The sequence below is a fragment of the Arvicanthis niloticus genome, chromosome 3 (assembly GCF_011762505.2).
Source record: "Arvicanthis niloticus isolate mArvNil1 chromosome 3, mArvNil1.pat.X, whole genome shotgun sequence".
NCBI lineage: Eukaryota > Metazoa > Chordata > Mammalia > Rodentia > Muridae > Arvicanthis > Arvicanthis niloticus.
The window spans coordinates 116,345,359-116,371,427 of NC_047660.1; the positions used below are offsets into that span (position 1 = coordinate 116,345,359).

The window sequence follows — 26,069 nt, forward strand, 5'->3', positions numbered from 1 at the left end:
ATTGAACTTGGACCCTTTGAAGAACAGTCAGCGTGCTTAACTGCAGAGCTATCTCTCCAGCCACAGAATCTATATCTGTATTGCTGTCTTGTCTTTGAGACAGAGTCTCACTGTCTCACTGTAGTCCTGGCAGACCTGGAATTTGCTTTGTACACTGGCTGTCCTGGAACTCTGAGAGATCCAACTGCATCTGCTTCCCAAGTGCTGGCATCAAAGACTTGTACTACTGCACCTGGCTAGAGCCTGCATTTTACTCATACCAGTGTTTATAGTGGAACGTCTGTTTCTTTGTCTGTGGCCACTCTTCACCTGTGGGCCATGAAGTGGAAATGGAGTGTTGTTCTTTTCTACCTGGAGCGCTCAGCCATTTTCCATGTGGTGCGTACTGTTGATTTTAAAGACACAAACTATTTCAGAAAGAAATAGGAGAAGGACAAAAATGTCCTTTTCTTCAATGTCTTCAAGCAGAAACTGTGTAGTTCCTAAGACCTTGAATAGGATATTAATTAACAGTAAGATTAGATAGAGTAGATGGAGGGTGGGGTTTTTCTGTAGATAAATCATAATATATGCTAATAATAATTCACGGTTTTGCTAACCATTCCGAGGCGTCTTCAAGTCCTAAAGTTCCAAGATAAGTGTCATTCCTTGCTTAATTATTTTTAAAATTACATCTTAATTTATTCTCTTCCCCTCTCCCTCTCTCCTTTCACCCCTCCCCCTCCCTTTCTCCCTCTCTCCCTCCCTCTCTCCCTCTGCCTCCCTCCACCTCCCCCTTCCCCTCCCCCTTCCCCTCTCCTTCTCCCTCTCTCTGGATGGGTTGGATGTGCACACCCATGGCAAGTGTGTGGAGGTCAGAGAACAACTTGTGGAGTTGGTTATCCTTCCACATGTGGGTCTTAGGGATTGAACTTCCAGTCATCAGGCTTGTCAGGAAGTGCCTTTACCTGCTGAGCATCTACCTGGCCCTCATTCAAAACGTTGAGAGATTTTAGTAAATTCACTTAGTCAATTACAAAGATTCTCCCCCCGCCCCGCATGTGTGTCTGTCTGTCTAAGTTCAGCCACTTACAAATATTCCTCCTCTCTCTCTCTCTCTCTCTCTCTCTCTCTCTCTCTCTCTCTCTCTCTCTCTCTCTCTCTCTCTCTGTGTGTGTATAAGAGAGACAGAGACAGGCTCATAGAGTATAGACTGGCCTTGAACTCCTGACTCCCTTCCTCTGCCTCTTAAGTGCTGGAATTTCAGTTCATGCCACTGTGGATGGCTAAGATTTCTCTCTAAATTCTAAATTTGAACTGCAGGTTTTGCTGTTCTCAGATATCAGTAACCATTAGAGACACTTCTGTGAGCATGTCAATCATTCACGAAAAGCATGCTACCAGTATTGGGTGATGGTTTCATAAAGCCTGGCGCTGTCTGTGGTGAAGCACAAATGCCAGTTCTGTTCTCTAGCCCCCAGTTCATGCCAAGAATATATAAATATTTAATCTTTTTATCTCCAGACAGTAAATTATGTACTCTTGACGGTATTTGTTATTTTTAGACCTCTGGATCTACTGGATGTGCTGAAGTAGGAATTTTAAGTGAGCTCATCCTAGTCTGAATTTTAACTTTTAACTTGAGCTTCTAGAAGCACCAAATATTTGTATAGACTAACTTTCCTCTGAGAGAGATCTTGGTCCTTTCATATTCTAATAGTGCATAAATCCTCACATGTAACATCACACAGGGCAACGGGCATGCTCCAAATCAGAGGCCAGGCTGTTCAGCAGGACTTGCGTGTTACCAGCCTCACCGTTGCTTGGTGCTGAAGTCATTAGATGCCAGTTACACTTTCTAGAAGAGAGTGGGGCAAAACCACAAGACACTGCTCCCACCCCACCCCCCTACAGGGTTTCTTTGTGTAGTCTTGGCTGCCTTGGAACTGGATCTGTAGACTAGGCTGGCCTGGAGCTCACAGAGGTCTGCCTGCCTTTGCCTCCTGAGTGTTGAGATTGAAAGTGTGCATCACTACCACCCAGCTCTATACTTGGGCTTTCATCAACACAATAGTTAATACACCCATGAGGCATATGCCCTTCATAGCTCCTACTCCATCAGACACAGAACTCTCACTCTGTCCCACCACTGATCTATTCCCATTTTTTGATTTTCCAGCAACGAAAAATACCAAAATTGTGCCCAGCTGCACACTAGTCACACTGAAACTTCAGTTTTATGCTTTAAGCTCTAGCCACGAGTATAAAAGAAGATCTAGCATCCCTTGAGAAACTATTTCTACAACCTCCTTTAAGAACTCAAGCCTGCCTTTGGACCCAGCAGAAATGCATGTGTTCATGGCTGTATATACAGTGCAGTCTCCACATGTGTGCCTGCTGTTAGCCAAAATGGATGTCTGGTGCACCCCACAGCAGAATGATCAAAATTGTCACTGTTGTGATTTTCTTAAGGAAGTTAGTGGCAGCTGGCTATAGATGGGCCTCAGACCTCAGTTAGAATACGGTGTGCTTTTGGAGACTCTACTCAAGTCCAAGCCTGCTTCCTGAAGGGAGGGTTCAAGAGCTGGCGCCAGCAGACAGATGCACACTCAAAGCTCAGGGTGTGAGAGCCACGAATCAGTGAACTAGAACTTGACACAAGGGAACTCAGGAGCAATTGAGAATGGTCTAAATAGAATGATGTCCAAGCTCACTATTGGCTGTCTACTGCAGCAGGAGAGGACATAGTTATTACCTAATAATACATACTTATTGACACTTACAAATAAGGCCACTCCAAGCTAGTTGGAGCCTGCATGAGACACTTTCCTGAGGGATGAGAGAGGCTATAGGTTGCTGGAGTTGGATCTCTGCCTAGTCTGTTGCCATTGTTAGTACTTTATTAGCATAATAAATATTTGATGATGTGTATGGGATTAGATAAATCCATCTTGTCCATCTGTTCTGTTCTGTGATTTTAGTTTAAGGCAGAGCCACAGTAGGGAAATGCATATCCTTAATTTCATTACTGCAGAGGAAAGCCTGTTTAACCTCCAGAGAAAACTGGGTGCTGTGGCAGCTCCTGCCACGAGATGGTGCTCACACATTCAATCATGGCGTTCTTTAAGCATAAACCATGGCAGGTATTTACCTAGTTCTATATCATTTGCTAAGATACAGGGTTTTTTGTTTTTTGTTTTTTTTTTCATTTCAGTTCATGTGTGCTCTTTTATTGGAATAATTCCCCACAGTTTCACTTCTGTTTTGCTTTAACGTTTTCTTATTATGTAAGCATTTGAGGTGTTGAGTGGAAACCTGAACTTTTAACATGCTCTTTCTTCCCCCTTCGTCTCAAGACGGTGCAGCATAAACTAGCAGAATTAAAGACAAACATATGTGTCACCAGAGCTTTTGTGGACAGCTGTCTACAGTTGCATGAAACCAAACGTCTGGATTCTGCCTCCGCTTCCATGGCAAAATATTGGTATGCACCTCACTATAATTAAAGTGCAATGTTGGTTCAGATTACTATGGAATTCTGCCAACCTTTAAACTCAACCTTGAAGGCATTAAATAAGGAAGTCTGTAAGTGAAAAATAGCAGTACAAAAATTAAAAAAAAAAATTTAGTTTTGGAAAGTCTCATTGGATCTGTTTATAATATCCTGAAAATTACTCGAGTTGGTATGTAACTCTTAACTTGTTATTAAGAGTAAAATATTAAGAGCCTGAAGTAGGATCAGTGAGTACTTCATTCAAGTAATACATTTAATTTTAAATTATCTAAAGAATGGCAGCAAAGTGAGTTAGAGAAAACAGAAGGATGAAACTTGGGAGTCTTGCAGCGAGTCCCAGTCCATTTAGTAAGTCCGACTAAATTCTCTAATTCTCGACGACTTTCTGTTATCTGGCAAGTGTTGGATAGAATGTGAGGTGTTTTCCAGATCTAAGAGAAACACTGAAGTATTGACTGTCAGGCTAAAGTCCCATTGGGCTTAGAAAGATTTACATTTGAATTAAGGGTGATTCACAGTAGGTTAAAGGTGAGCTTGAGAGTGCAGGACCCATGTAAAGTTTTTATGTGTTTTAAGATGCAAGTGTGGTTCAAGTCAGATGTAGAATGGGATTGGTTTTTCTTAAAGAAGAAGAAAAACCACTCATCTCACTCGCCCAGAAGCAGCCTAGAAAAATTCCCATTGTTATTTATTAACTCACATTCGGTTCAGTCATTACTATACAAGGGAAATATGCAGAATGGTGCTTTGTGTAATGATTTTATAATAATCAGATGATGAGATTAAGAAGGAATGTGAAATGAACATGAATCTGCACTTTGGGTCACGGAGGCGGGTGTATTTTACATTTATGAAAAATTCTTTGGCTTACAGGAAAAGGTATTTTAGGAAGAACGTTTTGTATAGCTAATGACATTGTTCTTAAACATACCAGGCTTATGGGTATAATGGTGCTGAATTTAAAAGATAGTTTAAATTGTTGAGTAGTGAGAAAGCTTTTTTTTAAGGCAAGGTTTCATGTGTCAAGGCTGGCCTCCTATTAGCAAAGGCTAGCTTTGAACGTGTCCTCCTTCTGCCACTATCTCCTAAGTGTTGGGCTAAATGCGTGCATTGTCACCTCAGTTCTGTGTGACAGGGGTTTGAACCTAAGGACTTGTAAGTACTCCACCAACCGAACTGACTTTTTTTTTCTCTTTATTGTTTTGATCATTTAGGGCATCTGAATTACAAAACACTGTAGCTTATCAATGTGTTCAACTCCATGGAGGCTGGGGATACATGTGGGAGTATCCGATTGCAAAGTAAGTATGGTGCTTTTCAACTCTTTCCCTCCCCTCCCCTCCCCTCCCCTCCCCTCCCCTCCCCTCCCCTCCCCTCCCCTCCCCTCCCCTCCCCTCCCCTCCCCTCCCCTTCCTTCTCTTTCCTTCTCTTTTCTTTTCTTCTTTGTTTTTGAGATAGATGAACATCCCAGTTGCAGCTCCCTTTCCTTCCTTTTCTCCCAGTCCCACCCTGAGAAATCCCTTTCCCCGATTAACTCCTCCTCTCTGAGGAGAAGGGGAAGACCCCTCCCCACCTCTAGGTACCACTCCACTCTGGGACATCAGGTTGCAGTAGGACTGACCACATTCTCTCCCACTCAGGCCCAACCAGGTAGTCCAGCTAGGGGAAGGGGATCCAATGGCAGGCAACAGAATCACAGACATCCCCGACCCCGATTCAATGTTAGGGGACCCAAATGAAGACCAGGCTGCACACCTGCTACAAATGTGTAGGCCTAGGTCCAGCCATGTATGCTCTTTGGTTGGTGGTTCAGGCTCTGTGAGCATCCATGGACCTAAGTTACTTGATTCTGTAGGTCTTCTTGTGTTCTTGACCCTTCCAGGTCGATCAATTCTATCCCCAACTCTTCCACATGACTCTTTGAGCTTTGCCTAGTGTTTGACTGTGGGCCTTTGTATCTGTTTCTATCCGCTGCTGGATGAAGCATCACAGGACAGTTATGTTAGGCTCCTGTCTTTCTGGGTCTGTATTACCATACTCAGGATAATATTTTCTAGTTCCATCTATTTGCCTGCAAATATCATGATGCCTTTATTTAATGGTTGAGTAAGTATTCCATTGTGTAGATGTACCACATTTTCTTTATCCATTTTTCAGTTCAAGGACATCTAGGTTGTTTCCAGTTTCTGGCTATTATGACTAAAGCTGTTATGAACATAGTTGAGCAAGTGTCCTTGTGGTGTATTGGGACATCTTTTGTTATATGCCCAGGAGTGATATAGCTGGGTCTTTAGGTAGAACTATTCCCAAATTTCTGAGAAAATGCCCAATTGATTTCCAAAGTGATTATACTAGCTTGCCCTGCCACCAGCAATGGAGGAGTGTTCCTCCAGCTCTACATCCTCACCAGCAAGTGCTGTCACTTCAGTTTTTGATCTTACTATGTAACCCTGTCTGGCTAGGCTGGCCTCAGACTTAACAAAGATCTACCAACCTGTCTCACTACAGGGAGTAATAATATGTGTCACCATATCCAGCCTATGATGCTCAATCTTTCTTCTTCCTGCCTTTCTTCTTTCCTTTCTTTTTTGTTTGTTTGTTTGTTTGTTTGTTTGTTTGAGACGGTCTCACTGTGTGGCCCTGACTGGTGTAAAACTTGCTTTATTGACCAGGCTGTTCTTTTTGTTTGTTTGTTTTTTCTTTTTTTAGATACATTTTTTATTTCATATATGTGAGTACACTGTCGCTGTCTTCAGACACACCAGAAGAGGGCATCAGATCCCATTAGAGATGGTTGTGAGCCACCATGTGGTTGCTGGGAATTGGACTCAGGACCTCTGGAAGAGCAGTCAGTGCTCTTAACCACTGAGCCATCTCTCCAGCCCCCTCCTTTCTTTCTTAATTATATCTTATGTGATTTTTTTTAAATTGAAATTTAAATTAAATTTTTTTTAAATTGAAATTTTTCATACAATATGCTCTGGTTATGGTTTCCTCTGTCCTAACTCCTAGGTCCTCCTCACCTCCCCACACACCCAAATCCTCAACCCTTTCTTTCTCTTTCTCTTTCTCTGTCTCTGTCTCTGTCTCTGTCTCTGTCTCTGTCTCTGTCTCTGTCTCTATCTCCTTACTATGATGCTTTTCTTAATGATATGGAGAAAGCAAAATTTCTTTACTTTAATTTATATGGCAGATCTACAAACAAAGCAGATCTAAAATCTGAATTTTCAATGAACATATTATGCAAATAGAAGTGACTTTATTTTATAAGTGTCTCATATTTTATTTTTAAAGAAAATGGAGAGTTCAACCTACTTTTAAATATGATGTTTGGCTTTAAAAGATAAACCATTTTTAAAAATTAATTCCTTAATTTCTTCATATTCTCTCCCTCTATCTCTGTCTGTCTCTGTCTCTGTCTCTCTCTCTTTCTTTCTCTCTTTCTCTCTCATTGCATTACTTTTTTGTACTGGTGTGATAACATTCCCTGACTAAAGTGACTGAAGGGAGAATGGGTTTTCTTTGACGACCAGTTGGAGGGTAAAGCCCAGCAGAGTGCGGATGTTCTGGGTGCAGGAGCTTGCAGGTTGGACCTGCAGTTCAGAAGCAGAGCATGAAGGATGCTGCCACTCAGCCAATGGCTGCCTTTTCTATGCAGTCCAGGACCCAAGCCTAAGGAGTACCATCTCCTACCTCAGTTAACCCAAATAAGACAATCTTACAGGCGTGCTCCTAGGCTAACCTAATCTAAATAACTCTTCATTATTATACCTGGAAGATTGTGCCTTCGGTGTTTCCAGATGTTATCAAGTTGATAATCAGAGCTGGCTATCTTAGGACTTGAACTCAGGGTTTTGCATGTGTTAAGCAAGCACGTTGCACTGATCACTATCCCTAGCTACTTAAACCAACAAACAAAAATAGAAATACAGAATGATCCACTTGCATAGTAGAAGAATTAACATATCATGCCTTAAGTATTTATTTTGCTTGAAAAATAAAAGTCTTTTTTTCTGAGTGGAATTTTTATGATGCTTCTTTTTATTGAGTTAGACATAATTTCCTCAGATCAAACAGCGACAGTTGCGGCTATAGTGTCTTCCACACATCTCCCTTCTGTGTCAGCCCTTCTCACACTCTTGCTCTTCCTTCATATTTTTCTTATAACCTTAGAACATATTTTTCCTCTTACTTAACAGTATATTCAGCTTATGAAAATTGCCCAAGGAAGTTTTTGACAAATTATTCATACACACCCACTTTAGTTCTGAGTCTGCAAATAGGAATGCTACAGGATTCCAAACACCTTCCCTATTTGTTACCTGGGTACTTTGTATAATTAGGAAAACTGTCAAGGACATAAACACTGTTAGCCTGACACATCTGAATTTCTCATCCCAACTGGCCTAGCTAGAGCTATTTATTCTGTGTGCTTCTAATCCTTTTTTAGGAACATAAGCTATTTTTTTTATTGCCGTTTCATTAAGAACAGAAGTTCCTGTGTGGGTATAACCTGCTAATTCTGTAGTTACCACACAGCTTAAAAACTTTAATTACTGGGTGTCTATAATTTATAATTTCATAAAACTCAACATCAATTAAGTGTTTTTCTCTTTTTGAGAGAATATAAGGGTGAAATTGATTTTTTTGCAAATAAACCATTTGACTGGGACTTCCAGAGCTACTTCAGGCAGACCTTACTCACAAGCAGAGCTTCCTTTTAAAATCCTGTGTAGTCATAAAATTACAGATGTGAGTTTTTGAATTATGCCAGCAGAAAGGTTACCATCACTGGATTTTTTTCCTGTGCGTTTTTTTGTTTTTGAAGTGCTCATCCATCTTATAAGAGGGTTTTGGAAGCGAAATGATAATGGATGTTTATATCTGTGTGTGTAAGCTCTTATAACAACTGCTGCTGGGAAGGGAGGCATGTGCAGCTTAGTTTATGTTCTAGGAAAGGCATGCTAACTCGAGGGGGGCCACTACCCTGGGGATAAGTTAGAGTGTAGCATAAGCAGGGGTGTCTGCTTTCTTAGAGTTCCTTGCTTTTAAATAAGAAGCAAGAAAACTTGTGGATTGATAATTATAATTTCTGTTTTCAGCTCAGGAGACTTCAACTCCTTTAAATAATGATTGCCATTCTTGGCTGGGTTGCCAGTTCAAAGAGTATATGAATCTTTATCTAGACAGCTCTTCCTGACCCAAAGATGTTGAAAATCCCGATATCACAAAAGCCAGCTACATACTAGACAGTATGTGACTATACTGTACAGACTTTGATTTAAAGAAATCATCCAAGTTTTGATTCTTATTCAGATTTAGCTATGTTATTAGTGTGGAGATGGAGTTGGGGGTGGGGTGAGAAAAAAGATAGAGAATTGATAGAGTCTGGAACTTTGTAGGGTTTAAACAGGTGTTTTGTTCCCTTTCAGAACTTTCAGATAGTTAATTCTAGGCATGTGGGCTGATCTTAGTTTTATTGCTAGGTTTAGCTTTAGACCCTTGGAGATCTCTTCGCCATTCTAGGTGGAGAAGCTGGGACAGAGAATTTCACTGCAGTTAAGCATTCCTCTGCTGCTTTTCTCTGTTAATGTTAGTAGAGTAAATTTAATTAGTAACTTATGAAAGGTCTGCTGGTCTGTCATTACATATCCTGGTAGAACTCCTTTATTGTGAAAAATAAATGCCCAGCCCAGCTCAAAAATGTCTGAAGCATGGGTATTGTCCAGGTAGGCTGGAATGCCAGGAAAGTCTTCAGAAGATTGGAGTGTTTGGTTTTGTAGAAAACAACAAAATCTTCCTGGGACTGGGGCATGGGTTTATATATTTCAAAAAGGACTGAGAGTCCTGACCTCCTTTATGATGCAGTTCATCGAATAGGTAAATACTCAACAGGGGCCCACTTACCTGCAAGGCATCCCGGTAAATGTGGAAAAGTGTAAGTTCAAAGTTACTCATATTCCGAGAAACAAGCATATTTTATCTTAGAAATTAAATATTAAAGCACCATTTTTATATTTGAGAAAGGTCTGTAATTTTCCTTCCATGAAAAGTCCGGAGCTCAGTAACTAGCGTTACAGGACTGGGACAATGAAAGTATTGTGACCTAATAAAAAGTTGCTTGCCAAAGAGGGAGAGACACCTACATTCTTGTCCAGCCTGATGGGTTATCTTGTTATGTCACCAGCAAATGGTGATCATTAATTAGCAACTGCGTCAGCCTCTGTCTCTGTTTTTGTTTTTTCTTTGTTTTGTTTTTTAACCTGCAAAGCAATAATATTTATCCCTCTAGATTCTCAAGGGCTTAAGGAAAAGGACAAAGGGTGAAAACAGATACATAGCCCCTCTCATCACTGTCAAAGTGAGCCCTTGGGCTTGGGGGTGGGGGTGGGGGTGGGGATGTGGCTCAGTGGGGGAGCTCGCTCCTATCAAGACTCAGAGTTCAGTTCCTGTGTTAGTCAGACTTCTCTCCCAGCACCAGAAGACAGAAGAGTGAAGTCCTGGCAGAGTGTTATGTCTGTGTGTCTCTGAGGGCTCAGTCCCTTAGGATTTGAATCCCTAAGACGGGAGGGAGTGGAGTGGCGATTAATCATTTCCCACAGAATAAGCTACTTGTTAACTATTTTGGGGGAAAAGTAACTTTTTTAAAACATTAGGTGGTGGTTGTAGTGATGAAATGAAAAGGAATGTCTAGAAATAAGTAATTTATTATTCCCCGGCCCCCAAGGTCAGTGGCTTTCAACTTTCTGGGGAGACTGAAAGAGAAGACACTAAGATGTTCCATGCATTCCTAAATGTAGACGTTTTCAGATGCTGTTTGTTATATATGTTTCAGCTGTTACAAAACTACGTCAGTGTACCTAATTGTTATTTTGAATGTAGTGTCTTTTAGTATATCAAGCTAGTATGAATGCTGTACACGAAAATCAGTCATTTATAAGAGGCTCCTATTGCTTTGAGTTCTTTAACTAAAAGTTATCTGGAAGGATGGGATTTAAAATTCTACCATTTTTATATGAATTACACTATCTTTTAATTTGTCTAGAGCTTATGTGGATGCTCGGGTTCAGCCGATCTACGGGTGGTACCAACGAAATAATGAAGAGCTGATCGCCAGACAGATCATCAGTGACAACTAGACATCTGCCTGCATCCTGAAATACTATTACATACAGCTAATCCGGATTCAGATCTACTTGAGTAAAGTGTAACCTGGGAAAAGGGGGGGAAGAGTAAAGCTGTTTTATTACGTATGGTTGTTACAGAGAAAGAAATAAAATAGAATTCTAAAGATTAACACGGGGAAAGAGAAATTTTTGAGCCCAAGAGTTTAAAGTTTTGCCATGAACGGTGTAACCTTTTTTTTTTATGCATATACAGTGAATATCAAAGATTTTCTAACTCAAGAGCCTTTTAATGTCTTACTTGTCTTTCAGTTTCTGAAGAGCATAAGTCGCTTTCTTTCTTAAAGTTGAGGCAGAAATAATTTTATAATCATAACATTAATAATACTTACAAGACTTTAGAAAGGAAAAATAATTGTAACTTATATAAAGTCATTTTTGCTCCACATTCTCCCCAGAACATTGGTTTCTACCATGTTACCACCAACCCCATGTTTTTTTAAGTAATGAAAAGAACCCTTCAGAATAAAAACCAGACTGCACTATGTATAATGTACATAGAGGCAATTGTGTATCAATTAATAATAAAGTAAAACTTCAAGCATGAGGAGAATGTGTGAGGCACTGACAAGTGAGAACACGTGATGGTGGGAGACTGCACAGGTTCTTGAAAGACACATGGGCTTTTAGCAGATCCCCTTCCTGCTTAATTTAAATAGGAGAACCCAGGACTTCATCATCTTTAAATTCAATGTTTGGTAGGTATCAAAGCCAAGGATTTTTTTTTTTCCGGCAGCGTGACATTTATATTTAATAAACACTGTTCATCTTCTATAAACTAAGCTGGTAAAAATGTTGGAAAGCAAGCTTGGAATAACCCTATTACAAACTTGAATATAGAGTTGAAGATTCCAACTAAACAATACGAGAAACACACATTTAAAACAGGAGTAGGGGAAAATCATTTTTGAGACTTAAGTAATTATTATGAAAAATAAAATCAATAGTTTATAAATGGACCTTCCTGTAGTTTGATTTTTTTCTGGCCCATAGGGACAAAATTTTAAAATAAAAATGCATTCTTGTTTAACTGCAAAAAGTTAAACATTACTTTTTTCCCTACAAATGTGTATAGTAGATGGGAGGTGGAACCTTTTTGATACTCCCTTCCTCATCATGCACCACTTAGGGTTTTGGACTAGAACTTGACATGGTTGCTGGATTAACTCCTTTTATGTACATGTATTAACATAAAAAGGGTTCAGAATTGTTATTTATCCTTTGGAAAAACTCTCATTTTGTAGCCTAGGTTGATCTAGAAAAGCTATGTAGATCAGGCTAGCCTGGAACTCAGTGACCTGCCCGGCTCCCTCCCATCCCATATGTGGGCATTAAAGGCGTGTGCCACTATGCCAGGTTCAATCTCTTTTTAAAAAATACTTATTTCTAATTATGCCTACGTGCATGTCACTGCGCGTGCCAACAGAGACGAGAGAAACAGAGTGTTAGATCCTCTGGAGCTAACTCAAAGGCTAGCTCCTCTGAGCTACCCCAAGACAAGTGCTAGGGACTGAACTCCGGCTTTCTTTCCAGGACACCTCAACCCCTGAGCCATCTTTCCAGTCCCTAGAGTAAATTCTTATTAAATGTTACATTTGCAGTTTGTACCTCCCTCCTGCCAACAGGAACTTTAAAAGATTTGCTAGAACTTTCCTTGCCCCTTGGGCCTCTTTAAGTCTATAGTGTAGAAGTAGACAGACCTTGAGTGTGAATGATTATTCTTCATTTAGAATTTAGAATTTGTAACCTAATTTTAAAAACAATTCAGAATGTGCTCCGCAGCTTTGCGTTTGGTGTTCACTTCTTAAGCAGCTATTCTTTGTACTTTGTTTGTGTGGCCTCCAGTTGGGTTCCCCAGGGAGGGAATTTATCATGGGAATCTCATGCCACAGTGCTCACGAAAATGATAAATAGTAACAACAGCTCTAAAGAACAAGCCGGGCAGGCAGAAGAAAGCATCACTATGTAAATATTAATGAGAATTTAAAGGCCTGCTGATTTGTTTTCAGGCAAAGATTCTTAAGGATCAAAATTACTGCTTTACAATTCCCTCTCTCCCTTATTTTCCGGGTGGTGTCATTGAAAACTGCTTTGACTCTCAGTTTTAAAATCTAACTGCAAAATCTTTATTAACCTAGTAATTTTAGTCGTTTATCGCTGGAAGTATAGGATTTCTCGATTATTTTTTTCCATGTCAGTATTATTTTTGGCGCACCCAGCATTTATTTCCTTGGAGTCATTGGAAAGATTTGACATTGAGGTCGAAACCAACTGCAGGCCTATGTACTGCTTTATAACAAATGCTGAAAAATACTGTTTTTTAAAAAAACACAAAAAAACCCTTTTGTTTTCAAGACAAAATTATGGAGCCCTACAGATACACTAAGCATGGAGCACAGTATAGCTGATCTTCAGTTTAACATTTGCAGTCATTATCACAGACACTTTACCCCCAAGTCTTTCGAGGCAGGTCCTAGGTTTAAGGTTATTTCATACACATACATGCTCCAGAATACATATGTAACAGATGAAAACATTTTGTTCTTAACATTCTCGCCAGAATTCCATTACCATACTGCAGAAACTTAAATCTAAAATGTAATCCTAGGATCATATAAATTCCCCCTGATTATACCAAAAGTATCTTTTTGGTTAGGTTGTTTAAGTTAGGATCTAAGCGAGAGACCTACAAGTTCTATTTGGGAACTAAAGAAATGGCTTGATGGTTAAGAACAGGTATTGCTCTTCTAGAGACCAGAGTTACATTCCTGGCATCCAAGTCATATGGTTCACAACTGCCTGAACTCTGCTTCAGGGGATTCAGTGTGTGTGTGTGTGTGTGTGTGTGTGTGTGTGTGTGTGTGTGTGTGTGTATGAGTGTCTTTTAGGAGTGTCTTCTTTGCCTTAGAAAACTGCATTTAAGATTCATCTATTTTGCATGAATCGATAGCTTTTCCCTCTTTGGTGCTAAGCTTTTCTTCATGTGGGTCACCACACTTTATATATTATTCATTCCCCTTTGTGAGGAGATCTTGGTTTAGGTTAAAGTTAAATCTAGCTTCTTGCTACGGCTAAATTCCCGCCAGGGATTTGTTGAATTGTGTATATATTTAGCTTTGTAAGAACACTGCAAACTGTTTTTCCAGATATCTGTACCATTTATCTTTGAACCAGCCACATAAGCGTTCCAATTGCTCTTAATACTAACCTTTTTTTTTAATCTTAGCTATTATAAAAGGCATATACTGATGCCTCATTAAAACTTTTTATTAATTTTTATATTATGTACATGGGTATTTTGTCTATGTATATGTCTGTCTACCATATGTGTGCCTGGTGGGCATGGTAACCAGAAGAGGGTATTCAGTTTCCTAGAACTGGAGTTAACAGATGGTATGGCTTGTAGCTGCCATTTGGGTACTAGGAACTGAACCTGGTTTATTTGCAAGAGAAACAGGTGTTGCTAACCACTGAGCAATCTTGTCAGCCCCTTGACTTCTCATGGTTTTAATTTAGCCATTTCACTTATCCTAATGTCAGGACAGCTTTTCATATTCTTATCTTCCACCTGTTTCCTTTGGTGAGTTGCCTCAAGTCTTTTGCCCCACTTTTTGGTTTTGGGTATTTTTAGATTCAGATGGTTGCTAGTGTAGAAAGTAAGCACCAGCTTTCAAGTGTTCGTAATGTAGAGTGAACTGAACCAAATGGGACCAGATGACCCGGCTGCTTAAGAGCAGCCCTGTTGATGCTAAGCACTTGTGTAGGTGCCTTCAGGGCAGTGAGGCAGGAAGCGTCCTGTCTTACAAGCACTAGTGGGACAAGGAGAAACTGTCTCGAGATCAGTCTCCTCAGTACAGATGCAGGCTCTGGAGAACTGGCCCAGTAGGACCTCACAAGCCTCCCTTGTTCATTTACAGGGGAATCACAGGACTTTCTGCTGATCTAGCTGCTGATCTAGCTGCTGTTCAAGCCTGGCTTCTGTGGCTTGTGTGGAAACAGGCAAGGTTTCTAAGCCGGAGCTCAGGCTGTTCCCCGGAAATGAACCCCTGTCAGATGTGTGACTTCCAGTTAGCTGTCTCATCTCCCCCCCCCCCCACTTCCCCTGCACCAAAATATTGGGGTTTTTTTGTTTGTTTGTTTGTTTGGTTTGGTTTGGTTTTGGTTTTTCAAGACAGGGTTTCTCTGTGTAGCCCTGGCTGTCCTGGAACTCACTCTGCAGATCAGGCTGGCCTCGAACTCAGAAATCCACCTGCCTCTGCCTCCCAAGTGCTGGGATTAAAGGCGTGCGCCACCACCACCCGGCCTAAAAGTCCTTAATATTTGAATTCTGATCATTCTTTTTTTTTTTTTTTTCATTCAGTCTATATTTGCTATCATGTCAAAGAATTCTTTACTGAAAACCCAGGCCATTAAATTTTCCTTAGAATTGTATATTTTGTATTATTCATTTAGATCAATGCTCATGCCATGATTTTTTATAAGGTATGAGCTTTAATTATCTTTAGAACACTTTTTTTTCAGCCTGTGTCTAAGTGTTCCAGTGTTAGCTTTTGAAAGAGCGTCTTTCCATCATGAACTGCTTTTTGCACCTTGGTTAGAAACCAAGAGACCATGTTTATCGGGTCTGTGTCTGGGCCCTGTTCTGTGAATTGATCTATGACTGTAAATTCCTTCGCTGCTATCCTGAGTTTAGTAGTTTAGAAAGTTTTAAAATTAGATGGTGGAATTTTCCTAGCTTTTTTTTTTTGTTTTTTTTCCCAACAATTTCTTGGCTACTCTTAACTGGTTTTAAACTCCATATCATTTTAAAGGAATTTGTCTATATCTGCGCACATGATCTGTGACGCTTTTGGTGTCACAAAAAATTTTGGTGTCACAATCACCAAAGTGTCATCTGCTGGGATCTTCCAGGACACGAATAAATGGTGTGTTTATTTAGACGTCTTTAGTCAGCTGCTTTTAGACTTCATCGCTCTAAGCATCATGTACATGTTTTAGTATGCCTGCATGTAAACTCCTTTTTGGAGATAAAAACTGCAAATGGCATTGCTGTTTAATTTCGTTTATAATTATTACTAAGATATTATAAGATATTATTACTAAGATAATTGTTTATCTATAGCATGCTGAACTCAGTCCTAGGAGTTACTTTGTAATTTCTTTGAATTTCCTATATAAACAATAGTGTTATCCAGGAATCAGAAGTTACTCTTCTTTTCTAATTTGGATTATCTTTCAGCTCTTGATTCCTCCATCACCATTTTTTTTTTTTTTTTTTTTAATAACAGGACTTCTCCCTACAACAGTGAGCAGGAACGAGGTGTGTGGTCAGTACAAGTTAGATTCTCATAGTTGACACAGTTGGCTGTGAAGTCCAAGATTAAGATATCCATGTCTGGTTTTTGCTTTCAAAATGGTACCTTGAACACCGTGTCCTCAGATAAGGATTAACACTGCATCCTCATATGGCAGAAGGTAAAGGGTAAACTAACTGGTTTCTCTCAAGCCCTGTATAAGGACACCAGCCCAGCATGTTCTGGCTTCATCTCACCATATTGTTGAATTGACAGTGGAATGTCAGCATGGATTTGGGGGCACAGAACATTCAAAACTATACTCTGGAATACACTGAATTTCTAAATATATGAGTCATCCTCTATATTCTTGAGTTTGAATGCACTTGTTATGTTTTATGATTTTTACATATTTCTTGATAACTTGAGGACTGTGCCAGTTCCACAGGGAAGTGAAGCTTTGTTTTGTTTTCTAATTTTCTTTTTGGACTGTACCTTCTTTGCAGTATGTCTATTACAGTTTTTTTATGTTTTAACAAGACAATATTGATAACAAAATGAGTAGTAGGCCTCATTTTCCCCCATTCCTTCATATAGAGTTGATTTGTTAGGAAACAAAAAAAAATATTTCTTTTGCAGACCATCACCATTATTGATTTTCCTCATTGATCTCTTGATAATGGTTTCGATTTATTCTTCCAACTTCCTAGTTTCTGTAAACTGAAAGGTGTAGAGGATTAGTTAGATTTGGGCTTCAAAACTTTCCCCCAGATAATTTAATAAGCAGGGCTATACTGCATTTTACTGTATCAGCTCATGAGTCCACACATGTAGTTTCTTCCAGTGATCTGAAGATGATCAGGGAGTACATGAGAGGTATGAGATTTTGGTATTAAAATATCCTTTTACCAAATGCCTTGACATCAATCAGTGGTGTTATATTTATGGTAATTAAAACTGCTTTGCTAATTTTTTCTCCCTTTGTATTGATCAAGTGCATTACCTAGACAAGGAATTTCCATTGCGTTTTTTGGTCTGTCGGTCTGTTGGGCTACATACAGACCTGCAAGAGATCTACTGAGAAGTAACAGGGGTGTGACAGGGAAGAGAGAGGAATTCGTTCTGAGCAGGTGAACAGAAGCCTGTAACCATGAAGTGTACTGAAAAATCTTGCCTGGGCTTCAAAAAAGGAAGCTATGGAGTTGACTGCCTATTAAGGGTGTTTTGGGATTGGACAGAAATAACCCAATCACTCTGGTTACCATCTTTGCTTAGTCATTGTCCTAGAGAAGCCTAGTTTTAAAAGTTATGAAGCTGGGTATGGTGGGGCAGACCTGTAGTCTGAGCACTGAGGGAGCCAGAGAGCCAGAGAGCCAGAGAGCCAGAGAGCGAGCCAGAGCCATCACAAGTTTGAGGCCAGTCTGGGGGAAAAAAACCTAAAGTTGACAGGAATCCCACAGGTGCTGTGAGCTGGCTAGTTCTCTTTCACACTCTCTGAATATTTAGTATTTACTCTTGACTTTTTCATACAATTGGTATACTATGTATCTTTGCATCTAATCCAGATGTCCCTTCTCCCAAATATTGTCCCTTCTCCATGGTTTACCTTCTTTTTAAAATAACCCACTGGGTCCAATTAGTGCTCTTTGCATTGCATGGGTGTAGGGCCATCCATCAGAGCATGAGCAGCCTTAGCAGCAGCTGTATCACTAAAGAAAAATGACTCCTTCTCCACATGCCACTAATTGCCAGTAGCTCCTTAGGGTTTTTGTTTATCTGTTTATTTGTAAACAGTCTTGCTGTATAATCTGAGCTGATTTGGAAACTGTGGTCTTCCTGTCTCAGCCTGCAGAGGGCTAGGATTGCAGACGTACACCACCACACCTGGCCCAGATGTTTTTAATTCCTACTTTGATGCAGTTGTTATGAGATCACAACAGACAGCCGTGTTGCCCATGCAGGCATCAAGGCCAGAATCCTCCCTCCTATGTGCTAGGATTACATGTGTTTGCCATCATACCTGCCAGTTAAATGTAGTTCTCATAATAAAATGGCAAGTCATTTTTTGAAGGGCTATGTACAAGTTGTATGTACATAAACGCTACATCTTGAGTTACAAATTTATAAATAAGAAGGCACAATATAATCTTGATTCTTTTATTCCTTTTGAGCATAATGTGCATTGTAGCAACTTCTAATGGTATAATGATTCATTTTAGAATTAGAATTAGTAAGAAACATATGAGGTTTGGAGTTTTTTTTTTTTTTTTTTTTTTTTTTTTTTTTTTTTTTTTTTTTTTTTAAAGGTGTGCTTGTGTTTTGTTTTCCCTGTATAGACTTTGGCTATCCTGTAACTGGCTATGTAGAACACTCAGACTCACAAAGATCTGTGTGTGTCCCTGCCTCTCAGGTCCTGTGATTACAGTTGTACACCACCATACCTGGCTGAAGTTTGGAAACTATAATGGACTTCAATTAACTTTAGTCATTATTATTTTTAATGTATAGGTTGTTTATTAAAACTAATAATAGCAGTTTTAAGGCTCAGCCCATTTGGAAGGTGTGGGTAGGAGGGTCAAGAGTTAAAGGCTAATCTCAGCTGCATAGCTAGTTTAGGGCCAGCCTGGAAGATATAAGGGCCTGTCTTAAAATAGTTAAAAAGGGGATGAGGAAGCCCTTGCAAAATTGTTCCTGTTTTCCTATCATTATGAAAACACATGTCAGACACATTAAGAAGCACAGAGCAGCACTTAAGGTAGCACATGCATCACCAATCTTTGACAGTTATCAGCTGGACCAATTGTATATTCCGAGATCTCATAGATTATTTAAGAATAAATACCAGATGTCAGGTAATTCTGAGGGATATTGTCATGACTCACTAATGACATCACCGTCTGTGTGGCAAAACAGCATCCCCTCTACTGTCCTGCAGTCCCCTATACTGGGCTGCATCTCATTCCTGGAACCACCTTATCTATTCAGTGCATGCTTTCCAACTACAAGATGCTATCAGCTTTCTTCTTCTCCTTTTATTTCATGAAATCCCTCTGGAAACTTATTATCCAAAAAATTACACTCTTTCCTAAGTATTTCCCTTTAAGCTAAACCCATTGCAAATTTAGTTTACCATATTGCGAGGTGAGTTATGTTCTATTTTACAGTAGAATATTTAGATAGGATATTTTCTCTGGCCAGAACCAAAGCCCAGATCAAATTTAGCTTAAATCATGAAGGGCAGGCTCACAAAACAGGAGAGGGGAGGGAGAGGAAGAAAGAGAGCAGATTCAAAACTGTTTGAGCAACTCAACTTAGTTATCAGGAACCCATTTTACCAGTTGGAGACCATCGTCCAATCAACAAATATTCTCCTAAAAACAAGGCCTCCATTGTAGGAGGAGAAAATGCATCTGAACAGTTTTACCTACATTTCCTAGTCTGCCTTACATGACAAAACGTGTAGAATTTTTGAAAGAACTTAATGAGAGACTGGATAAAAGACTCTGTGTCTCCTGTACTTTCCCATACCTGGGGAATGGGCAGCTTACAGGCACAGTGGGCATCTAGGGATCAGGAGTGCTTTGACAATGGACAGAAAGGCTGGCAGGACCCTCGCCCAGTGGGTCAAGGTGCTATTTTCTTCTTTCTGGAGCTCTCAGTACATTACAGCGGCTCTTAAAGTGGACCATTTGCTTATGTATTAAGGAAATAGGCCTACAGTGAAGGCCTGTAATTCTAGCTACTCAGGAGACAGAGACAGGTTCAAGGTCTGCCTGGGGAACAATGTGAGTATGAGTCCAGCCTGGGAAACTCAGAGCTCATCTCAAATAAAATACAGTAATAAAACAACAGTGAAAGAAAAGGGGTGAGAGGGCACTCAAGTTAGTGGCATACTTACCTAGAATACACAGTGTTCCTGGTTTAATCCGTAGTATTGTACCATCCTGTAAGAAAACTCTTGTTTTTAAACCGTTGTTTTTGATTCTAAGATTGCACACAGGGCTGGTACATGCCAGGCATGTGATCTAACACTTAGCTGCACCTTGGGCTTTCTGATGTACACAATCTATCCTTTCCTAATAGAGTAGCTTTCAATTTGTATATGGACCAGAAACTCCTTTATGTCTGCTTTGATCAAGGAGTCCTTGTTTACTGAAGTACAATCTATATGTGCTGCCATATTCAAATGTTTTGATGAAATTTGCACTCATGGGACTTCTAACGTGATCAAGATACAAAATATTTTCCACACCTGGCCTTACTGACCCCAGTTGGTTCCCCACAGCTCGGCTCAGTAACTGTCGATCTGCTTTCTGTCACTCCAAGTCAGACGTGTTTTCCTAGAGCCTTACATAAATGGGATCGTGCAGTATTTACTCTCTTTTGTGTCTGGTTTCTTTCATTCAGTATTCTGTTTAAGATTCATCCACAGATGAAAATGTCATAATGAAACCCATTATTTTGTATCCTCGATTAAAGAAAAAAAAAAAAAAAAGACTCCAAGGATCTGGTTCTGGGGAGTGGGAGCATAAGATCAAATATGGTGTATGAAAAAAAATCTCCCAAGTGAACTTACGGGTTTTTCACAATTGCTTCTGTAATAGAGTGTGTGGACATGCCACAAGTTGTTTATCCTTTTACAGACAGTACATCTTAGGGTTGCTTCCAGTTTAGAGTTTGTTATACAGGTGATGTAGATATTAATAAGCAAAGGACATCGTTTTTTATTATCCTGCTTCTTCGGGCTGGTTTTGTCCTTTCTTGTACCCAGCAGTGGTTCCTGTAGTTCATTGCCTGATCCCCAACTCTTCTGTCTAAGGTTAAGCTTAGTTAAAACTTAATATTACCTTCTACTGTTAACTGTACTGCTCCACATCATACACCTTCTGAATTTAATCACAGATATACAGAGGTATACTAGGATAGTGGAAGACAGTCACTTCTGGTACAGAAATATAAAGACCAGTATAAACTCCCAGATGCTTTCTATTCTGAGTTGAGCAAGAAGGCTGGCTTTGGATCCAGTCAAGACTGTGTTTAAATACAATAAGTATCTCCATTCTTGGATGCCACTGAGCTTAATTTAAAAAACAAAAACAAACAAAGCAAAACAAAACAAAACCCACAGGAAATGAATAGAGAACTGCAGAATATAAGAATTAAATGTTGTTCCATTCAACCTTTGTTGAGAACCAAGTCCTAAGCTCTGGGGATTGTGCTTGGATTCAGCATTGAGCAGAATGGCCCGAGCTCATGGAGCTTGTTTATATTCTAGACCGAGGAGAGGAAAAATGAAAATCTGTGTTATGCTGGATGGTGAAGTGCTGGGAAGAAACGCAGAGCAGGAAGGGGACACAAAAGGTTGTGTTTGTAATCCTCTCTTGGCGGAGAATTGCTTGAAGCCAGCGTTGATCTCTCTCTCTATCGCTGGCATTTATCATTGTGTCAGCTGGATCTTAAGTGCTGCAGCAGTGTCTCCTGAGTGGAAGAAGTGACTGAGTGCATGCCAGTGCCGGCTTTATCTCATGAAATCATGGCAATACTGCTTACCTGGGTGCTTTCACGGGCTTCCAGTCAGGTCATAATTATGTCAGCAACAACTGTGCCCTTCTCTCTCCTCGCTGTTGCTGGACTTTTACATCTCTCTCGCTCGCTCTCTCTCTCTCCTCCCACTCCTTCTCTCCCTTCTTCCCTCCCTCCCTCCTTAACAAATAATATATGTTTTCTTGGAAACCAGGTTTCTTTTAATGTACCTTTAAAATAATAGATTTTTGGTTTTTAAGAATCCATGAATTCTTTCTGGATTATGCTAAATAAAACAGGAAAACATTTGATAATGACTTAGAATATCAATTTGTAGAGCTTAAGGTATTCTAAGGTCTCTGGAAAACTGGCATGCTTATGTTACATAGAGCAGAAAACATTATTTAGGATACTATTCAGTGTCCAGGAACAATGTGCTTAATGTGTAATTAAGTGAGTTAAAATAACCTCTGTGCAGTGCCATTTCATACATATTAACTACCATCAGGTTACAGAAATCACTGAGTTTTCTTCCTTGTGCTTTTTAAAAAATTCATTTCCAGCCCATGGTATTAAACATTCTCTCCTGATTACTTCTGAAGTATCATGAAATTGAATATGAAAGGATGAGGGAATTGTTACATACAAGATAGTTTCCTGGATGGGAATGTTTATGTAAGGTCTACACAGTCTGGCAGCCTGAGGCTAGCTACAAGATACAAGGATTACCCCTAGTGTTGGAAAACAACCTATTTCCTGCCGTGTTTGGTGAACAAATCAGAAATATAGTTAAAAGCTTGTTGTGGAGTTCTATGTATTTTGCAAAGCTTATTATATTTTGCAAATCTCCGCTGCTCTATCTCCTTTATGAATATAAATATCACCGCAAAATATGTTTTCAGTACACATTTGGTTAACTTACAAAGATTTTGCTTTGGTAATAAACAATTACTTCAAAGGAACAAAGTAACTTTTAGGCTTCAGAATTACCTCAGCTTTAAATGTGAATTCTTTCTCCCTCATTACTATGTTAGATATTGAACGCAGGGCAAGCACTGTCTCTTGTCATCTATGATTTAACAATGTAGGTGACAGTGTTGTTTTCTTCTCCAATAGTTGGATGCATATCACCTCCACTCTAAGGGTACTGTTTTCTCAGTTACTGATGCCTTCCTCCCTTTTTTTTTTTTTTTTTTGTGAAGCCTTTAAAATGAATGCCCAGGTGAATACAGGATCTTAGAACTGCTCCAATACCTTTGACTTTTCAAACGGCTACTACCTCCACTGTGCAATTTTGCTTTTGGTTTTAGACAGGGTCTCAGTATGTGGCTATGGCTATCCATGTAAACTAGGCTGGCCCACCCCTGCCTGGGATTAAAGGTATTTACTACCACTCCAGACTCCACATTCTTTAAGTGTTTAACTCATTCTTTTAAATATGACAAACAACCCAGTTGATGTATAATTTTTCCTCCAACACACCGTTAGTCCATGGTTTTTAATCGAATGAAGGCTAATCTATTTTCTGGAATGCCATCCTTTATCCATATTAAGCAATTATTGTTCTGAGTAACTTTTATAACTATTTTCCCCACCAAAGGCAGTTTATCATAAAAATGATTTCAGCTATGTATTCATGTACTAGAAAAAGAGCAGTCAATTTTCCAATTGTGGTAATATCTTAAGTATTGCTTCTTTATGACTTCAATTCTATACACTTCTGCTATGGCCCCAGCCTGTAGAAATGATATATCGACCTAAGATTCTAGTGCCTTTTCACTTCCTAAAGCATTCTAGTGAAAATCTGCTTAGCAAAGCGTCTAATCTACTATCTAAGGAGCTATATTTAGGTTATTGGTTTTTTTTTTTTTTTTTTTTTTTTTTTTTTTTTTTTTGTCAAGCATCAAGTTCAAGCCTGGGGAAATGCCCGGGTGCGTTTAATGGCGGTGAGCTGCGAGCTGGGCCAGGTGCAAGACTCGCAGAGATGTTTCTGTCTAGAGTCAACTGTTTCCATTAAAATCTTGCTAGTCTACGCTACCACGGACTAAGAGTTAACTGCAGCGCTCTTTAACCATAAGCTCGCTCAAATGTATCCAAGGCAGGTCTGCCCCCTATTTTAGGGTCCTTCGGAGGTCCGACAGAGTGTGACTTGGGATCCGAGACTCTGGGACCAGTATAAGCAAAAGCTTGGAGGGTCGAGGGCTATTAACCCTCGACCTGGCCCGGATGACCCTGAGAGCCCGGAGTTTCCGCGTCTTATTTTCCTGTCACAGACCTAGAGAAGCCGAAGAGCCCGGCAGCACGGCCGGCGGGATGACTCTTGCGGGCTGGCGCCGGGGTGGAGAGAGCGAGGGGCAGCGGCGGCCGGGCGGAACGCACTCGGAGCCAGCAGAGTTCGGCCATCCTGCTCAGGCCGCTTTCAGAACGCTCTCAGCCGCTTCCGCGGGCCCCCGCCCCCGCCGGGGTTTCCCCGCCGCCCGTCTCATTTGCATGGCGCGCCCCTCCCCCGCTGCCATTGGCCGGCGCCGGGCCCCGCCCTCCCCCACTCCCCTCCCTCCGCCGTAGGGTTCCGTCCCCCGAGCGCCCGGAGCTGCGGGCAGCGGGCGGACTGTTAAACCGCGGCGGCGGCGTCAGCCGGGGCGGGAGCGGGGCGCGCTCTGGAGACGAGTCGGCGGCGCCCCGGGTGGGGGGAGGCGGGCGGACAGCTAGAGATCGCCTCGGCGGCCCCCACCACGGCCGGACCGAAGGTGCGGCGGCGGAGGGCAGCCAGGGCGCCCCAGCAGGCGAGTGGCCGGCGTCGCAGCGGCGGGCTGAGGGGGGTGGGTCTCCTCCCTCGGCGGGGGGACGGCGGCGGCGCGGGGCGGGAAGAGCGGAGAAGACCGCCGGGTGGACTCGCGGGCTCGGCGTCCGCCGGGCAGTCCCCTTGCACCCCGAATCCTGCTGGCCGTTGGACTGCGGGCCCCGGCACAGGACCGTGCTTTGGGGCAGGGGTCGGACCGCAGCCAAATTTAAACGGCTAAACCTAACAGCCTTGGCAGACACGGCGGGGAGGGGAGGGCGGGGCAGGGGGCGGGCCTGGACTAGAGTCACGTGGGAAGGGGGCGGGGCTTGGCAGGCCTCCCTTTTGTTTTGGCCGGCGCGTGCGCAGAAGGCCGAACACGTGGTTTTCTTGGGCACGCCCCCTTCTCCCTCCCCTACCCCCGCCCAAGGTTGGAGCAGCCGCGCCTCTCCGGCGGGTGTGGGGAGCTCGGTGGGGAGCTTTCCGTAACGCTGAGCTTGACTGGCTAGCGGCGACGTTTATTTCTTCTTATTTTGGGTCGTTATGGGTTTGACCTTTAGAATTGTTTGGGGTGGAAGGGATTGTTGTGGTTTACTGAAAGGTAACACGTCCGAGTTCGTGTTGCATGCAGCTTGTGCCCAGGAAAGGAGAGGACTAGCTTTAAAAAAAGAAAAGTAGCATTTGGTAGGGAGAAATAAATGCAGGACGGTGTTGTGAGGTCTCGAGTCGGGGAAGGAGCTGTTGGGCTCTGCCTTGCAAGGAGCGGGCGCTGCGTGGGCGTCCTCGGTACCCCGTCAGAAGGCGCGGTGGCGGGTCCCTGTCTTCGCTGTTCCCATCGCGGGTTCCCGGGAGATTGGAGTTGTGGGAGTCACCTTCTGGCTTTGATTCCCCTGACTTGGACGCAGAATGTGCTGGAGAGACTAAAAAAGATTGGCCGCCACCGCCTTTAATAGTTTAACTTCGTGTCGGTAGAAAGGATTTTAAATCCTGATTGGATAGAGCAAGTTTGTTAGCAACATAAGTTCCCCGAAGCTGTTACTGAGCACCGCTAGCAAAACAGGCAGGATTTGAGGGTGGAAGTAGTTCTAAAAATAATCCGACAGTGGAGGGGAAAAAAAAAAGCGCAGGTGTGGAACGCAGATTGTTTAATAATGCCGGGGGTTGATTTCTGCGGTTTCCAGAGAGTTAACTAGCTGTTTCCTTGGGCAAGTCATAGCCTTGCTGATACATCTGTTTCCTCTGGAAAACCGTTTCGTAATACAATCCCTGCCTTAAAAGACTGTAATGAAGATCACGTGCCTTGTGTTAGTGAGTGTAAATCACCAAGTAATGTGGTGGTGTAACAAAACGTCAGTTTTTAACAAAGCCAGCATATTTTCGGAATTTTAAGAATAAGCCGTGAAGTAAGATATATTTGATTTTTGCCAGATCAGTTGCACTTTTTGTTTTGTTTCTGGCCATGTAACCAGGCTGGCCTCGGGAGTTGTGTAGTGTGTAGTCCAGGTCCCTTCAGAGTTGACATAGGAGCATGTGCCTAACTGCTGTAACTTTTAGTTTCTCTTTACGGTTTGGAAGATCACTGTCAAGGTCTGTAATCACTTCTTCATAGTTTTGATCAACAGAAATTATTATTACTCCCCTTTCTCAGCCTTTCTAGAATAATTTTCTTAAATGAGAAACTCATAATCTTGGCCAGTAATATCACACATTTACACGATCTTGGTAATATATGTATTTTCAAATAACAGCTGCTACTTTTCTTACATGTTACTATAAAATTGCCTGAAAAGCTTTGT

The 26,069-nt window shown here is 41.3% G+C and overlaps 2 protein-coding genes across 13 annotated transcripts in view; both read left to right on the forward strand.

Moving 5' to 3' along the window:
- Positions 1 to 11,636, forward strand: part of Acadl (acyl-CoA dehydrogenase long chain) — a 35,178-nt gene extending 23,542 nt beyond the window's left edge. The window contains exons 9-11 of the mRNA XM_034499152.2: positions 3,336 to 3,463; positions 4,708 to 4,794; positions 10,539 to 11,636. Of these exons, the coding sequence (XP_034355043.1) occupies positions 3,336 to 3,463; positions 4,708 to 4,794; positions 10,539 to 10,632 (309 nt within the window). The 3' untranslated portion in view covers positions 10,633 to 11,636. The remainder of the gene's footprint in view (positions 1 to 3,335; positions 3,464 to 4,707; positions 4,795 to 10,538) is intronic.
- A 12,446-nt stretch (positions 11,637 to 24,082) lies between these two features.
- Kansl1l (KAT8 regulatory NSL complex subunit 1 like) overlaps positions 24,083 to 26,069 on the forward strand; it is a 121,415-nt gene continuing 119,428 nt past the window's right edge. For 4 of the 12 annotated variants that reach the window (XM_076931726.1, XM_076931731.1, XM_076931734.1 and 1 more), the window contains exon 1: positions 24,085 to 24,277. The gene's annotated coding sequence lies outside the window, so the exon portion shown is untranslated. Of the gene's footprint in view, positions 24,278 to 24,728; positions 25,861 to 26,069 lie in introns of those variants that run through there. The other 8 variants (XM_034497331.2, XM_076931733.1, XM_076931736.1 and 5 more) reach the window with 4 other exon arrangements.